This window comes from Papilio machaon, chromosome W (assembly GCF_912999745.1).
Source record: "Papilio machaon chromosome W, ilPapMach1.1, whole genome shotgun sequence".
Taxonomy (NCBI): Eukaryota; Metazoa; Arthropoda; class Insecta; order Lepidoptera; family Papilionidae; genus Papilio; species Papilio machaon.
This window is the reverse complement of record NC_060015.1, coordinates 6157896-6177250: the sequence shown is the minus strand read 5'-3', so window position 1 is coordinate 6177250 and position 19355 is coordinate 6157896. Positions and strand designations below refer to the sequence as shown.

The 19355-nt window shown below is 34.0% G+C and overlaps 2 protein-coding genes across 2 annotated transcripts in view; both read left to right on the top strand.

The window, feature by feature from the left end:
* Positions 1-269: 269 nt before the first annotated feature.
* Positions 270-2281, top strand: LOC123723257 (protein Jumonji-like). Its single transcript, XM_045685833.1, has 4 exons — positions 270-452; positions 687-860; positions 1071-1181; positions 1641-2281. Exons 1-4 carry the CDS (start codon positions 306-308, stop codon positions 1803-1805), a joined length of 597 nt encoding a protein of 198 aa, XP_045541789.1. The 5' UTR covers positions 270-305; the 3' UTR covers positions 1806-2281.
* A 1211-nt stretch (positions 2282-3492) lies between these two features.
* Positions 3493-19355, top strand: part of LOC106717230 (F-actin-monooxygenase Mical) — a 38510-nt gene continuing 22647 nt past the window's right edge. The window contains exons 1-2 of the mRNA XM_045685963.1: positions 3493-3618; positions 15129-15304. Coding sequence (XP_045541919.1) covers positions 15137-15304 — 168 coding nt within the window. The 5' untranslated portion in view covers positions 3493-3618; positions 15129-15136. The remainder of the gene's footprint in view (positions 3619-15128; positions 15305-19355) is intronic.

Sequence of the window (19355 nt, the reverse complement as noted above, 5' to 3'; positions counted from 1 at the left end):
ACACGTCTTTCTGTTTTATAAACGAATTACTTTACCATTGGCATAAAACCTATATTTAAACATTGTCTGTTATTTTTTTAATTATGAGCAGGATGACAAACTGCATTATAATTATAATTTCTCTTTTAACAAAAATATACAGTAATGTTTTCTGTTTCAGGTATGGCATTCCGGATGAACAAAGTGACAATTTCCGGAGAGCAGTAGAACTGCTGTGCCCAACATCATGTCAAAACAAATCGATTTGGCTCCCGTCCGATATCACAATGATCCCACCGGACCTGCTCTTGCAGAATAATGTATCTATGTCTAGAGTAGTTCAAGAGCCGGGTCAGTTTATTGTGGTTTTTCCAAAGGCATATTCATGTTCCATTGCAACTGGATACACTGAATCTGAGAGTGTATATTTTGCAACAAATTCATGGTTGGAAACAATAGATCAAGTGTTTCAAGTAAGCAATATTCAAATAAGTAAAAATATAGCTTAAGTAAAAATTACGTCAAATAATATCTTAGTTTAGACAATAATGTCATTAAAAACGAAAAGCATTTTGATTGATGTATGAAATATTTAATTCGCCAAAATTTCTTTTAAATTTAATAAAATATTGTATTGATGTAGTCATTTTTATATTTAATCAAATGTGTAATGTGTTTCTTTTCGTTATTTATTGTTAAATTTATAGGAAGTACGCGAAAGCTGCGAACCTACAATGTTCTCGCTGGAACATTTGCTGGTGTCTGCTGCGCGAGACTCGCGTGCGTCCACTGAGGTCCTCAAACTGGTCAATGTTCTCCTCGGGAAGATCATAAGGGAAGAGCTGAGTAACCGCACCGCCCTCGCCGCATACAAAATTCAGGTATGCACAATGTTACAAGTTACACTTAAAATTATTCATTACCTTTGAATGTGTTCCTTACCATTTAAAAGACTAAGCATATAAAATTTGATTTAAAAAAAAAACAAAAATAATGTGTTGTGATTTTTGCTCTTAATTAGAGGTTTGAAAATTTATATACTTATGCTATTGTTGTGTGTAAAACCTTAACAAGAATGACTTATATTATAGAACCAAAACCCACAACAAAATAAGCATTCTCGCAAGCGGCCCGCAGGCGCGTGGAATGTTCGAGATCAAGACGAGTGTGAGATCTGTCAAGCAACCTTGTACCTCTCCAAAGTAAGTGTAACTAAAGTTATGATAATTATTTCAATGTTTGTTTTGTAACAGAACATTTACAGAAGTTTGACTTTTAATAAACCACTTGGAAGCAAGTTGCTTGGTTATATTATACCAGTAGCGCTGTAAATCAGCACTGGCATACGACTGTTGTAACGTTAACACTAGCTGACGCCAGTGAATACGACGACGTGACGCCATACAGTCTATGTCAGACTAGCGCTACCATCCTACTGTACAAGCACAATGTGAACCAGAAATTATATTACTTTTATATTGGAATACGATCATGAAGATTCTGATGCATCGAAAACAATTATACCAAAAAATTTATTGATTATTGATTTGGCCTAGTTCATTGGGTTATTTTTCAAATGATACGACTATAATGTTTATTTTTATGTTAGTATGTAGTGGATGCTAGGTTTTTAAACTCTTAACATGAATTCTATGTTACAGGTGAGAGGATTGACAGACAAGAAGCGGTCAGTGTGCCTCCAGCACGCCCTGCAGTTACTCGCTGTAAAGAACAGGGAATGTGACTTGACCAGCGTTGAGCTTGAATTATTCTTTTCTGATGCAGAATTAGAAAAAATTATGACAAAAATCAAAACTCGTATTTAAACTTTAAGTGTTACCGACTCGCCCCGCGAGTTCATTATGTGAAATAAGTATCTAATACCTAGATTTACTCTGAAACATGAGGTTCTAATATAATACTCGACTATCTTCGTCCTTATTTACTTTAGCTGTAACTGTAAAAATTACGCTGTATGACTAATGTCAACTGGAAAATCATAATCTCTGCTTACTGTGTATTGTTTGGCTTATAAAGATATATATATCTAAATAGGATATATCTTTCATGCATCAAAAATAAATGACTACTGGCAGAATGAATTCATAATATGTTCCCAATACTACAAAAAACTAAAAACTAAATTACCAATGTCAATGACTTAAAAGACTGGCAACATTACGCTTTATTACGCCTTTAGTCATGTAATTTAAATTTCGCAGACTTTTTCACCATTATACAGTGAAAATGTACTTACAATTTATTTGCTTTATTGGTACAAAGAAAGTATTAAGAAATAATTGCTCCGTCACATTTTTTTTATACTTAAAATTGTTGTAAATTAATTTTTAATGAAATTGTACCTTATAGTTTTATGTATTATTATTTAGTTTGCATTGATTTTTTATTTTGTATTTTAACTATAAGAAGGATGAATTGCAGTCAATGAAATGTAAAATAGAATAAGTATACTGTGACAGTACTATTACACATATAATAAATAAAATGCAAAACACCCCAGTTATTTATTTTAATTTAGATCTTACCAAAGTTTTTTTATTGCTTTTACATACTTTTTACAAGAAAAATCATTAAGTAAACTTATTGGACAAAGCAAATTTTGGCCAAATAAATAGAAACTTGAAATCTAAAATCTGGTATTTTAGACTTATTTGATTTTTAATGACAAGTTCGTTGGACGTACCGACGTCATCATCATCGTTAACCCCTTATCCCTATGGAGGGTCGACACAGTATGTACTACTCCTCCATATATCTCTATCAGCCGTCATATCTGAATTTACCCCCTTACGCGTATCCTCTTTCACACAATCCATCCATACTTTCTTTGGTCTTCCTCTACCTTTATAGCCATCCACATTCAATCTCATTACTTTTTTGATTAACATCCTATCACATAACATGGATATACCGACGTATGTGTTGAATTTTACAATATGACAGGCGATTGTGGCGACCTCATGACGCTTGATATTTAGTTTTCTATCTACATAATACAATTTTAAATTTTAGAGTGTGTGTGTAATATCTAAAAAATGCCATCTCATGCGGCGCACTACACCACCGGTTGCGGGAGCCGTAGGCGGGGGATTAACCCCCGAGGATTCCAAGCGAGCCGGTGGTGGGCGGTCACTCCTCATCGGTGTTGTAGACGAAGTGGCCGGCAAAGGCGGCCCGACGATGGCTGCGCCACTGGATGTCATCAGGGCTGGGGGAGCAACAGGTATACAGTCCCCCGTCGTGGCGCAGACCAGAGCAGGCCGCGAAGGTGTTGGGCGTGCGAGGTATAATTAGTACACCTGATGTGGTTATGTTGCTGATAACGAAAAACCAAGTCTTAATTTTTTTTAATCTGTATACGCTTACTGTTGATTTTTGTTTTCAACATGGAAGAATTACAGAAGTTGTAAGGAAATTTTGCTTACTAGTAACCCTAAAAACTCATTGTCGCTCTCAATGTCAGAAAACTTCTTGTCATACCTACTCTTTGGTTATAGTGCTCTTGTGCTCTTTGATATAAGCAGTAATAGAGAACGATCCACCCACTGGCCTGTCTGGTTAAAAAAGTAACAGCAGTCTTAAAAGAAGAGATGTAATTATTCCTGAAACCACCTAAAAGTGAGTTAGTACAAAATGTTTTAATTTACGAAAGTCTCATTAACATTCGTTATAAATTTTATAGTTCTATTTGTTTTGTTTATTACTTACGCTGTAATTACTTTAATGTTTATAGAATGAACATAAGCCAGTAGTGAAAGACAAAACGTTTGTCTTGTTTTATTAGGAATATAACGTAGATTGTTTACGCATCTTGCTTGGGATATTTACTAAGTTAAGTACTTTAAAATTTTGTAGTTGTATTAGCATTCTGTCATTGTTTTTTCTAAATATATACTGCAGTCCGTTCACCTATCAGTGTGTCACACTTTTCGTAGGTAGATATTTTGAGTGCGCTGAATACGAATTTAGCAAACTACATAAAGTGTAGGAGCAAGAGTTTAAAGTTAATTGTACTATTAAAAGTTTTTGATATTGTATATTGAGTTAAAATGTCTTTCATTTATTTAATTGTTAAAAATTTTCGTTATTGCTACTGACAACAAAATAATTTAATTGATTTTGATATATTGGTACATCTGTGCCATATTTGTGATAGATAACATTGTTTTTGGGAAACATATTTCAGCTTATTGTTGTGTTGTGAATAGTGAATTTTGTTGGTAATACTACCTAGAGTTGTATTCCCTGAACTTTTAATAAAGGTGGTGCCACTGGAACTTTGCCAAATATTACTCAGTACATTATTTGATCAGAACACTCATAGCATGTTGTGATACATTAGGAGTAAGATCAAAACGGCTTATCTTAAATTTAAATCTTACTTTTTAGTAATACTAGAAAGTTTAGATGGATAGATGTTTGTTTGAAGGTATCTCCAGAACGGCTGAACGGATCTTGATGAAATTTGAAATAGATGTACAACATCATTTAGAAGAACACATAGGCTACTTATTATGTTTTTTTTAATTGAGCACATTCGGAGTCACTGGTTAAAGCTAGTCTTTTATAAAAAGTAATTTAAGGAATTTTTTAATTTAAAAATACAAATATTATTTAGATTGTTTTGTTGTATTTTTAAATGAGCCACATTTCTGTAGACTTTGATAACTACAAAATTCTTAAGTAAATAAGTAGTATATGTTTTGTTTATGCGAACTTGAGTAAATATCAATTTCATTGTGAGTGCCTGTAGCCTAAACAACTGAACCATATTGACAAGTGTCATATTTTTTTCCTGGAGTGTCATAGGGTAGCTAAAGTATGGTTTTTCTTTATTAAATTCATTAAAGACTGAAATAATAGATTAGTTACTAGTTAAGACACTAATAACTTGTTAATAGTAATTCATAGAAAGTGGTAAAAATGATTTATATTAGTGACATAATTTTTTATTTGTAATCTTACTAATATTGTAAATGACAATGTTTAGATGGATGGATGTTTGTTTGAAGGTATGTCCGGAAAGGCTCAACGGATTTGGATGGAATGTGGCATAGATGCAGAACATAGTCTGGACAAACACATAGGCTACTCATTATGTTTTTTTAATTCCGTGCAGACAGAGTCGCTGGCAACAGCTAGTAATATTATAAATGTAAAAGTTTATATGATTTGGCATAAGCGAGGTTACTCCAAAATAGCTAACCAGACTTGAATAACATTTGGTACAGATAGATTTCTATCTGCAATAGTTACAAGGTTTTTAGGCTACAAAGTTTTTAATTCTGTGTGGATGAAATCGTGTTTTCATCATAACATCGAACTCCTCAAAACATCGAGATTTTTAGTGTTATCTTGTTTTCCTTTCATAAATGCACTCCATATAGCGTAGCCCGCAACGTCGAAATGCGGCATTATAAACTAAATACTAGTGCCCGCGTCTCCGTTTGCGCGGAAATAAAAATAAAAAACTTAACAAGCCTATGTGTGCTTCCAGACTATGTTCTACATCTGTGCCAAATTTCACCAAGATCCGTTGAGCCGTTCTGGAGTTACCTACAAACATCCATCCAACAAACTAAACTTTTGTATTTATTTAAAGTTTTATATTAGTAAGATAAGTAAGATTTAGGAGTACTACGAACTAATGTACATTTTTTCACATTTGTTTGCCGTTTTGTTGTTTTATTATCTGGCGAGTGTTTCTACGACTGACGTACCGACCTTTCTAATAAAATTTGGCTTTTGTTTTTGCATGACAATCATTAGACTTGTAAAATTGTTAAGGCCGCTCCAGATTGCTGCAAACGCAGCAAACACAAAGAATCTGGTGATTGAAACACTTGCCAAACACCGAACACAAACAGGCATTCTCACGCTTGGAAAACCTGCTAGTTTAATCTGGATTGGCAAACATGGCGGATGACGAGTTTGTTATCCATTTTTAAAGTCTAACTAAAAATATAGAAGAAGATGACTTACAAATAATACATGCCATATACATGCAATAATAATACATGCAAAAGGAATCCATCATTTATACAATCTCGGAATCAGTTGTCATGCCCATTATTAAAAAATATTTGTCTGAAGAATCACTATCTAAAAATGAAAGTTTAGTGGGAAATAAACAATATATAGTAATAAAACCGTTCACACTTCCTCATCCTACAAGCTCTTACGTATAAATGATACACCGCAAGCGTCTGGATACTCCGCAAACACGTTTGTCAAACATCCTTTGATTTGTGTAGAAAACACTCGATGTTTATGCCAGTGATCGGCATAGGTGTAGAGCGTACACCAAACAAAAACAGGCAAACACGTTCATATTTGATGTTTGCTGTTCGCCACTTTTTGACAAGCGTGCGTTGCGGGCTTAGTAATTGTATACAAAATAGGTGATGTTTACTGATTCATGTGATAATAAAAAAATGTCCAATAGGAGTTAATTTTGTAGTCATAGTCTAAGAGCCCGTGAACCCCAGACCTTCGTTATTTTATAAAAGCTGAAAGTTTGTCAGCGCATGCTCCCAACACAGGTAAGAACGATGGACTATTATGAAGTTTGGGTCACCGTGGCTTTGGCAGGTTAACGGTACTAAAGGTGTGTAAAATACCGATCTAAATTCATCAAATAATAAAGTGTGATTTTTTGGTGTTACCTTCAGAATATTATTAAAAATCACGTTATTGATTGCCAGACACTTAACATCGTGGCAACCCCTTGCCAGACACCCCTAATGTTCATGAAATTATAATTCTACTTATGTTATAGTATAAAAGCTGATTTTTATATATAATACTTAGGTAATAATTAGATGATGTTTCCTCATCAGCCAGACATTTTTGATAGTTCCAACCCCTTGCCAGACAATGATGTAGGGTCGCTGTAGGAGCGAGCGCGAGACAGTATATGTATGGTGGGTGCGAGTGAGATGGCGAGATAGGTCTATCGCGATCCCTCAATAACAGATTATTAAAAAAAAAAACAAATAAATAATACTCAAAAATTTAATTAAAAATATATTAATAACATTACAAGTTATTATAGAGCAAGAGCCCGTGAACCCCAGACCTTCATTATTAGTAGTAGTAAAAGTAGTATCCATTTCAATGGAATTCTCTGCATATATTCTCTCCAATGAATCAGTATATAATTCATGTAAATGAATCAACAAATGACAGCGGCCATTGTTGATAATATCTTCTTCTATGATGCTTCAAATTTCATTGAAAGATTCTTGGTGGTACTCTCGATAATGATGCCAATCACTTTTAACAGATATTTTCGCCAATGAAGATATTTTATTATTAAACTGAATCCTACAGTCAGTGTGATAGTATATTTTCGGACTTGCAATACTTTCCAATCTACTTAACAACTCATTATACTCTTTTTGATTTTCAATGCTAGACATTATACGAGACTGAAATTGGTTTTTATCACCTTCATGGAGTGGAAGCATTTTTGATCTCACTTGTCTCTTTTTTTTATTGCAAAATAAACAAATTTTTTTACTTATACTGATTAAAATGACTTATGACTGATGAAAAAATATTTTACCCCAGAACCTAAAAATTCTAAAAAGACTGTTGAAACAGAGCAAGAAAAAGAGCCATCTAAAGACGTAAATATATCAACAGACGATTCAATACCAGGTTCATCGCATTTGTCTGAGTTAACTGTATCACACCCACCTTCAGCTTCTCAATCAACAGAACTTCAACCTTCCCAGGCAGCTGTGGACATTCGCGGACTTGAAGAAGTGAGTGAAAATGCTAATGCAACCACAGAAGTAAAAAAATTTGTTTATTTTGCAATAAAAAAAAGAGACAAGTGAGATCAAAAATGCTTCCACTCCATGAAGGTGATAAAAACCAATTTCAGTCTCGTATAATGTCTAGCATTGAAAATCAAAAAGAGTATAATGAGTTGTTAAGTAGATTGGAAAGTATTGCAAGTCCGAAAATATACTATCACACTGACTGTAGGATTCAGTTTAATAATAAAATATCTTCATTGGCGAAAATATCTGTTAAAAGTGATTGGCATCATTATCGAGAGTACCACCAAAAATCTTTCAATGAAATTTGTAGCATCATAGAAGAAGATATTATCAACAATGGCCGCTGTCATTTATTGATTCATTTACATGAATTATATACTGATTCATTGGAGAGAATATATGCAGAGAATTCCATTGAAATGGATACTACTTTTACTACTACTAATAATGAAGGTCTGGGGTTCACGGGCTCTTGCTCTATAATAACTTGTAATGTTATTAATATATTTTTAATTAAATTTTTGAGTATTATTTATTTGGTTTTTTTTTTATAATCTGTTATTGAGGGATCGCGATAGACCTATCTCGCCATCTCACTCGCACCCACCATACATATACTGTCTCGCGCTCGCTCCTACAGCGACCCTACATCATTGTCTGGCAAGGGGTTGGAACTATCAAAAATGTCTGGCTGATGAGGAAACATCATCTAATTATTACCTAAGTATTATATATAAAAATCAGCTTTTATACTATAACATAAGTAGAATTATAATTTCATGAACATTAGGGGTGTCTGGCAAGGGGTTGCCACGATGTTAAGTGTCTGGCAATCAATAACGTGATTTTTAATAATATTCTGAAGGTAACACCAAAAAATCACACTTTATTATTTGATGAATTTAGATCGGTATTTTACACACCTTTAGTACCGTTAACCTGCCAAAGCCACGGTAACCCAAACTTCATAATAGTCCATCGTTCTTACCTGTGTTGGGAGCATGTGCTGACAAACTTTCAGCTTTTATAAAATAACGAAGGTCTGGGGTTCACGGGCTCTTGCTCTATCATAATATGTGCATTAATTTTACATTTTATTTATATCAAAAATATGCAATAAATAAAAACCAATGTGCAAATTATTAGTATGAAATCTAAAAAAAACTGTTTATTTTATACAGTAGTTTTAGTTGATAGTTATCAACCTCACTTTTTAATTTTAATTGAATACTGACACTTCTTATAGTATTAGCCACTAACAAGCTATCAATTAGAATGTTTTATAGATTACTAGCTGTGCCCGCGACTTCGTCCGCGTGAAATACTATTTTGAGTAGCATTTTTTTTTGAGCTAATTATTTTATTTAACCAACGTGCTATGCTTTGATGTATGTAGAAGAACATAGAAAGAGGTGTGCCCGGACCGCGCCAAATGTAGGTCCTGGGTCTCTGCCTACCCCTCTGGGTTACGGGTCGAGAATTATGTTGTTGTTGTGGTTTTTACTTAAACTTATAAAAAATGCCAAAATATACTAAACTTACAAAATATTCACATAAACATCTTCCCATACAAACTTTCATCCCCTATTCCGTTTTGTTACATTGCAACCTTGAGGGTAAAACTTTTAGAAATTTCAAATGTCATATTTATTTATATCAAATCAGCAGCCTAAAAAATAAGTTTAAAGCTTCTAACTGTAAAAATGACGATACTTCCATACAAATTTCCACCCTCACTTTCAGCCTCTTATAACCCTTTTTTCGCGTTAAAAAATAGGCTTTGTCCTTCCTCAGGCTCTAGACTAAATATTGATAAGGGTAACATTAAAACATATTAAACAATACATTCATCAAAACCTTACATATTGCCTAACAAAATTTCATCCCCTATTGTTATTTAGCACTCTTGGGGGCAAAATTTTTACAAAAATTTAATTTCCTATTTATTTATATAGAATTAGCAACCTCAAAAATAAGTTTCAAGCTTCTAACTGTAAAAATGACGATACTTTCATACAAATTTCCACCCTAACTTTCAACCCCTTACAAACCCTTTTCGCGTTGTAAAGTAGTCTTTATCCTTTCTCGGGCTCTAAACTAAATATTTGTAACGTTAACAGCAAAACATATTGAACAAAACATTCAACAAAATCTAAAATATTCCCAAACAAAGTTTCATCCCTAATTGTTATTTAGCACCCTTAAGAGTAAACTTTTTCCAAATATTGAATATTAATTTCTTTATATCAACTTAGCAGCCTCAAAAATAAGTTTCAAGCTTCTAACTGTAAAAATGACGATAATTCCATACAAACTTTCACCCCCACGTTCAACCCCTTGCAAACCCTTTTTCGCGTTAAAATGTAGACTACGTCTTTCCTCAGGCTCTAGACTAAATATTGGTAAGTGTTACAGCAAAGCATATTAAACAAAACATTCACCAAAACCGAATATATTGCCAAACAAAATTTCATCCCCTATTTTTATTTAGCACCCTTGGGGGTAAAATTTTTCCAAAAATTTAATTTCATATTTATCTTTATCAAATTAGCCTTGAAAATAAGTTTCAATCTTCTACCTGTAAAAATGACGATAATTCCATACAAACTTTCACCCCCACTTTCAACCCCTTACAACCCCTTTTTTGCGTTAAAATGTAGCCTATGTCCATCCTCAGGCTCTAGACTATCTGTGTACAAAATTTCATTTAAATCGGTTCTGTAGTTTTTGCGTGAAAGCGAGACAGACAGACAGACAGACAGACAGAGTTACTTTCGCATTTATAATATTAGTAAGGATTGGCAAAATTTTTGCAATTGACCTGATTGTTTATTTGATACTGCTATCATTATCCAATTATCTGGAATAGTTAGATAAAAGTATATTTGTATCTTTCCTTTATTCTAAACAATAATATAATAATGTTTTGTTTCTGAAGACATGATGAGATTGAGTTAATTATTATGTTATAATAATTTTCCTAGCTGGGAAGGTAAAAGATAAGACATTTTTGAACCTGAAACCACATATTCTCATCACAACTTCCCTTCACGATCTTCTCCACCTCCGCTTCTTCCTTTACTCTTCTATTATTGTTTAAAAACCGTAGTGTTATTTCAGGTGTTTTTTGTCTTGCAATTTCGTCTGATGTTATCTTAGTCATCTTTAATCGGAGCTATATGTGATCCTCGTGATTCACATTGGCGCAGTAGAATGTCTTTAAAAGTTGTTTCAGTGGGCGTTTCCACTGCATCATTGTAGTTAACAAACTCTTTACTGTGTTTTATTTAAATACCGTCTGATATACTCATTATTGAGGTCATGGTAAAGAGAAATTACAAAAACATGTGAGATCTTTAGCAAAAATCATTCTTGTTACGACATCTCAGGCATGAATTTAGTTAATACCGTGTTCAGCTTCCGTGGTTTTTAGAAAGATAAGTTTGTGAACGAGTTCGTTTTATATGTATGTACATAGTTGTGAAAGTGCGAGCTGTTTTTTTCACAATTTGTACTCTTATAATTATGTATTCGTCAAACAGTATAAGTTACATAGAACACATTTTTGTGTAGTGTATTAGCCAGTTTTAACGTAACCACAGTTATTAAAAAAGTGAAGTCCTAACTTTCACAATAGGTTAAGTAGCGCAGTACTTATTGGAAGTTGTCCAGTGAATAAATCAAGGGTAGTTAAACATTAATCTTATGAGTAAACCTTATAGTCTAAGAGCCCGTGAACCCCAGACCTTCGTTATTTTATAAAAGCTGAAAGTTTGTCAGCGCATGCTCCCAACACAGGTAAGAACGATGGACTATTATGAAGTTTGGGTTACCGTGGCTTTGGCAGGTAAACGGTACTAAAGGTGTGTAAAATACCGATCTAAATTCATCAAATAATAAAGTGTGATTTTTTGGTATTACCTTCAGAATATTATTAAAAATCACGTTATTGATTGCCAGACACTTAACATCGTGGCAACCCCTTGCCAGACACCCCTAATGTTCATGAAATTATAATTCTACTTATGTTATAGTATAAAAGCTGATTTTTATATATAATACTTAGGTAATAATTAGATGATGTTTCCTCATCAGCCAGACATTTTTGATAGTTCCAACCCCTTGCCAGACAATGATGTAGGGTCGCTGTAGGAGCGAGCGCGAGACAGTATATGTATGGTGGGTGCGAGTGAGATGGCGAGATAGGTCTATCGCGATCCCTCAATAACAGATTATAAAAAAAAAACCAAATAAATAATACTCAAAAATTTAATTAAAAATATATTAATAACATTACAAGTTATTATAGAGCAAGAGCCCGTGAACCCCAGACCTTCATTATTAGTAGTAGTAAAAGTAGTATCCATTTCAATGGAATTCTCTGCATATATTCTCTCCAATGAATCAGTATATAATTCATGTAAATGAATCAATAAATGACAGCGGCCATTGTTGATAATATCTTCTTCTATTATACTACAAATTTCATTGAAAGATTCTTGGTGGTACTCTCGATAATGATGCCAATCACTTTTAACAGATATTTTCGCCAATGAAGATATTTTATTATTAAACTGAATCCTACAGTCAGTGTGATAGTATATTTTCGGACTTGCAATACTTTCCAATCTACTTAACAACTCATTATACTCTTTTTGATTTTTAATGCTAGACATTATACGAGACTGAAATTGGTTTTTATCACCTTCATGGAGTGGAAGCATTTTTGATCTCACTTGTCTCTTTTTTTATTGCAAAATAAACAAATTTTTTTACTTATACTGATTAAAATGACTTATGACTGATGAAAAAATATTTTACCCCAGAACCTAAAAATTCTAAAAAGACTGTTAAAACAGAGCAAGAAAAAGAGCCATCTAAAGACGTAAATATATCAACAGACGATTCAATACCAGGTTCATCGCATTTGTCTGAGTTAACTGTATCACACCCACCTTCAGCTTCTCAATCAACAGAACTTCAACCTTCCCAGGCAGCTGTGGACATTCGCGGACTTGAAGAAGTGAGTGAAAATGCTAATGCAACCACAGAAGTAAAAAAATTTGTTTATTTTGCAATAAAAAAAAGAGACAAGTGAGATCAAAAATGCTTCCACTCCATGAAGGTGATAAAAACCAATTTCAGTCTCGTATAATGTCTAGCATTGAAAATCAAAAAGAGTATAATGAGTTGTTAAGTAGATTGGAAAGTATTGCAAGTCCGAAAATATACTATCACACTGACTGTAGGATTCAGTTTAATAATAAAATATCTTCATTGGCGAAAATATCTGTTAAAAGTGATTGGCATCATTATCGAGAGTACCACCAAGAATCTTTCAATGAAATTTGTAGCATCATAGAAGAAGATATTATCAACAATGGCCGCTGTCATTTATTGATTCATTTACATGAATTATATACTGATTCATTGGAGAGAATATATGCAGAGAATTCCATTGAAATGGATACTACTTTTACTACTACTAATAATGAAGGTCTGGGGTTCACGGGCTCTTGCTCTATAATAACTTGTAATGTTATTAATATATTTTTAATTAAATTTTTGAGTATTATTTATTTGGTTTTTTTTTTATAATCTGTTATTGAGGGATCGCGATAGACCTATCTCGCCATCTCACTCGCACCCACCATACATATACTGTCTCGCGCTCGCTCCTACAGCGACCCTACATCATTGTCTGGCAAGGGGTTGGAACTATCAAAAATGTCTGGCTGATGAGGAAACATCATCTAATTATTACCTAAGTATTATATATAAAAATCAGCTTTTATACTATAACATAAGTAGAATTATAATTTCATGAACATTAGGGGTGTCTGGCAAGGGGTTGCCACGATGTTAAGTGTCTGGCAATAAATAACGTGATTTTTAATAATATTCTGAAGGTAATACCAAAAAATCACACTTTATTACTTGATGAATTTAGATCGGTATTTTACACACCTTTAGTACCGTTTACCTGCCAAAGCCACGGTAACCCAAACTTCATAATAGTCCATCGTTCTTACCTGTGTTGGGAGCATGCGCTGACAAACTTTCAGCTTTTATAAAATAACGAAGGTCTGGGGTTCACGGGCTCTTGCTCTATTAGCGTCTAAGCGCTCCACCGTATTTTAACATCGTCAAATTATGTATGTACATGGTTCAGGTCTTGGAACTCTTGTCAAAATCCTACGAAAGTGTCACAACTGAAATTATTTTTTATACATTTATAGGTTAATATTTTTTATTTAAAATAATACCAATATTACTAAATACTTGAATTAGAGTTAAAATTTTCAAGACGCTTATCAGCTTACAAAGCTGTATCATGCAACCGTCTATAAAAGGGACCGACATATGTATGGATTCAATTAAGCTTCCTCTTGTGACAATCCTTATGAGATCATTGAGTGAACGGTGTAATTGCACTCTTTACTAGGAGCACGGCTTTATGCTAAATATACCCATATAAACTTGTCTTTAAGATCATAATCGCTTGAAGCTTACCACCTTATGATGCTGAATTAAATTACTGCATCTTTCCTTTCGGTGTATTAAATATTTTACATATTGTTTTTATTTGAGGCGTGTATGTAATTTGAGGCGGTGTTACGATTTATAAAAATTAAGTCTTGTTTGTTCTTATAATTAAAAAGGGAAACGTAATAAACCATTTCTGTACAATAATGTGACCAACATCGCTGCCTGTACCATATAAAGCCACACACAGGAAACTGGTTGAAGTACAGCCTTCGTCTTCTACGCACAATTACGCTTTTACAATAATGTTTTTCTTTCCAAATGATCTTGATAGTGACCTTTATTGATGTTAATGTTATTTGCCTATGTCGATTTTGAATAGATCAAAGTTATCATAGATTATAATATGCATATATTAGCTTATATATAGCAGTTTTTTTATCTAAAGGATTTTAAATTTAATAAATAATTAATTAAAAATGTAACATAAACATTTTTTTACATTTCCCGTTTATTTGAAGTAAATGTTAAGATTTACCAATTGTTCGCGATAAACAAGGATCTCAAAACAATCTGACTTTTACCTTGACAAGATTGTAAATCTTTCCAGGCTTTAAGAGGACATCTCAGCATTGACCGTGGTTTCAGTTTTTACTGCAAAATAAACATAAAGGCACATGTCGGGGTCAAGTTTAGTTAACTTAAAGTTAAAGCAATGACTTTTTAAATATCTGTAAAAATCAAGCAATCTATGTATTTACTTGTGCGAGTATTACAATTACATAATGAAAAATAGTTTTACTTTGTGATATCATCTGCTTGTGTAATTCAGGTGGAATATTTTGTCTGCAGGTATCAAGATGATGCGAGCACAAGTAACACCTCCGGAGTGCGCTCTCGCAGCAGAAATGTTTGATCACTTTTGTTCAGCAGGCACCATGAAACAAATCTTGGCATTACATCGGGAAATATGTAACACGCTCAATCTAAAACCGAACAGGCTGCCCGACTTCTACCCTAAAATAAAGGTTCGTAGTTAACTTAAACACTTTGATTATATTCAAAATTCCGTGAATTTAATACGAAATTTTTCTACAATTTTTGTTCCCCGCTGTCGATGAAAACGTGATTAACTGGATCGCGAATAAGGAGACTGTGTAGTATCACAAAGTATAGTGTTATAATAATACGATGATTTATTATGCAATGTGTTCGTAGCTTAAATCGGGTCTGAGTAATAAATGTCTCAAGATTAAGTAAGGTACAAGTAACACGAAACTGCTAGCTTTAAAAAAAACTAGTTCAAAATAATTCTTAAGTTAAGCATCGTTTCACTAAAATAATTATTTGTGGTAGACTTACGTCCAACGCGGCGGAACGGAGAGTAGTAGGAGAACATAAATCAGTGTGAAGCGTTTAAACACTCTCTCTTATTTGCATAATTTTGGCGCGTTGCCACTAAAAATCCGGATGTTCGGATGGTTCCAGAGTTTTCATGGTTGCTTGATAAACAACAGGTCTGGAGAGCAATACAATCCAAATATATGCGTCGAGTTTTATTTGAGAATAGACTAACCGTCTCCACGCATGTTATGTAGGAAAATTTTGTTGTGTGAAATATTTCGACGCGAAAGTATTTATCTTTAAGCATATTTGCTGCCACGGCGCTTTGCGTAATGAATTTTTTTCTTGGTTAAATGATCTGACTCTTTATAAATTACACATGAGACGTACACACAGTAATATTTTAAAAATAAAAACGAATAACCACAGGTGGGCACAGTTAATCGAAAAGTTAACTTCGTTAATCGTTAATTCGTTAATTAAAAAATTAACTTCGTTAATCGTTAAAGCGTTAAATTCTCGAAAATTTAACGCAAGTTAAAGTTAATCGTTAACAGTTAACCATACCAAAATTATACATACTAATTTCACACTTATTGTGCCGACACTTGTTTAAAATGTTCATTTGATTATTTTAATTATAAAAATGAATTTTATTAATATAAAAATTAATCTTAATTCTATAAAACATGAGTATAAGAGACAAGTATGAATGCATTATAGTATATTTCATTACGAGTGCGGAAAGCCTGTCATTGCAAAGTGTTCCGACAAATGTCTACCCGACCTGAGGCGCAGCCGAAAGTGAGGGTTGACAGTTGGCACAAGTTTTTTTAATACAGTTGCGAAAAAATTAAGAAATTAAAATAATAATAAAAACACAATAAACTCGACTAACTAAAAAGTTTGAAAAATTGCGCCAACCGTGAAAGAATACAAACAGAGATTTTTTTTGTTTTCTTCACCCATTCTGGGTAGGCAAAGGGAACTATGCCCAAACGTCCAACTCTTCAGGAGATTATTTTTATTGATGTGACATGAAAATGAAATTTAATGAGATGAAATAAAATGAATCCAACCTAATTCATTGAATCTAATCATTAAATCTGATATTGTAACAAATTAGGAGCTTCTTTTTAGAAATATTTGTATGAATCATAAAAACTTCAATGATTTTTTTTTCTAAAAACTTCGTGGTTAGTTTTTTCTTTTTAATAGATATTAATTTGACAGTTGGGAAAGAGAACGCACGAGTTTGGAAAAGTAAAGAAAAGGCACGAATAAAAAGGTGTTTTTAATACAGTAGCTCAAAAAGTGGCGTATTGCAGGGACGAAGAGCGTTCGGAATGTGGGCTATTACATACTCGTGCTTTTTTATATACTCGTTATGAAATATACTATTTCGAACCTTCTTTTGATTTTGTCCTGTTGGTCATGTCTTTCCCGGACGCTCTGATGCATCACACTTGCACGCGAACTTCACATATATCAATTATCAACTCGCTCGTTCACCATTCGAGTCGCCGACAGTTGCCCAACATAGTTAAACTTACGAGCGTGCCGTGGCGCGTAATTTTAACAAAATGACAGCACGTCTCCAAGTTTCTAATTTAACGATTAACGGACTTTTATTAACGGAAGTTGAGTTTAACGGAAGTTAACAAAAGCGTTAACACTTTTTGAAGTTAACTTAAAAGTTAATCCGTTAAGCAAAATGTTAACTTCGTTAATTAACGATTAACGGATTAACGAGTTAATGCCCAGCTCTGCGAATAACATCTTCTAATGACTCTTCAAGTTACATCTTGTAAGATGTCCTATATGAATAGATAAAATTTGTTTGATATTTATTGGAAATTCCATGACATAGCAAGATCCAATTGTCCAGTCCATTAGGGATTTTGATGAAAATTTTGAAAGACTCCGTAGAATGTTTATGTCCTAAAAATAATATAATCAAAATCTAAAATCTTTTATAATAAAAGTTCAATAACGTGACTACGAGTATATTGATTACACAGATTGCTGTCCTATTGTACTTTGGCATTGCAACGCACGTGCGCTGCGAACAATTATTCTATGATGAAATATATTTACTTTCCATACTTAAATAAAAAGTGAAAAGCAGATGATTATGGTTCTATGCATTTACCGTAATATCCATGCTCCTTAAGTTGAAATAAAATGTTTTTTCTCTATTTCATAAGTAGTACTGCCAACAACTCTGCAATTTATATTGCAACGTATCCGTCAGGGATAAAATATGTTTTGAAATATAGAGAAATATCTGGACTTTGAAGAGTGAGGAGTCATAGAGCGTCGGTACGGTTAAAAAATTAACGATTACTTGTTTAAGTAAATTGGAATACCGATTAGGCGGTACATACTCAATTTCTTGTCATAGTAATTTGCATTGCAGCGCTATCTCTAATTGTTTCATGGTGACGTGATATTTATCAGTTGCGATAATGCTCTGGCCGATTGTTATTTTGTTAGGTGAACAGTTTGACTTTAAATTTATTTGCTGTTGCTTACTATTTATAAAGCTTGCGTATTTTTTTTTTTATTTTTTTTTTTTTTTTTTTTTTTTTTTTATATTGGAAAAGTTAGCGCTTGACCACGATCTCACCCGGTGAGGTGAAGATGTGGTCCAAAGATGGTACGCGCTAGCCTTGTAGATGCCTATTCACTCTACTCTTGAAGGCCCCCACATCGTACTTGGACGGGAAAACTGACGCCGGCAACTTATTCCAATCCTTAGCAGTACGTACAAGGAACGATGATTCAAACTTTTTCGTTCGAACGCGTGGCACGTCTACTACATAAGGATGGATTCCAGCCGTATGTCTGAACGTCCGATGGTAGAATGGTGATGGTGGAATTATATCGTGTAATTCCTGCGCACACTCCCCAAAATGCAGCCTGTAAAATACCGAGAGACTAGCCACTCTACGCCTGTGCTCAAGACTGATTAGATTTAGGTCTTGGTCACCGAACAACTTTTTGGCTCGCCTCTCCACCGAATCTAGCGCCGCGAGTTGGTACTTTGCTGCGCCTGCCCAGATATGACAGCAGTACTCCACACATGGCCGGATCTGTGCTTTATACAGGGTCAAAAGCTGTCCCGGTGTAAAGTACCGCCGTACCTTTGAAAGGACTCCAAGTTTCCTTGCAGCTACCTTCGCCTTAGACTCTATGAACTGTCCGAAGTTAAGATTCGACGAAATTTCGACGCCCAGTAACTGCAGACAGTTGGTGAATTCGAGGGACACATTCTGGAAAGTGGGAGCTAGGGTGAACTCGCTCTTTTTGGCGGTGAATACACACGCTTGTGTTTTGGCGGCGTTGAATCGCACAAGATTGGCCTGTCCCCAAGATGAGACTGCCTCGAGTGTGCGATTAGTACGCTCTACCATGGCCTCACGTTCAGACTGTACTTGATCTCGACTGGTCCGACCTACCGGTCGGACCAGTCGAGATCGTATTTTAAATAAGGTGTCGACGTAGTGGTGAAAGCCGTCAGATGAGGATTTTCTATCAATATCTTATAGGCTCCCCAACAACTGGATTAAGATGTTTACGAATTTTTTGTAGAATCTTCTTGAGGTTAAACAATGTAAAAAAAAATGACAGATGGATAGATAATGAATCTTATTCCATTTTGAAAACTAGCATATAACCCTAAAGTAGGAGTGATTGTTAATTGATTACATTGTGAGAATGATTTGGCTTTGT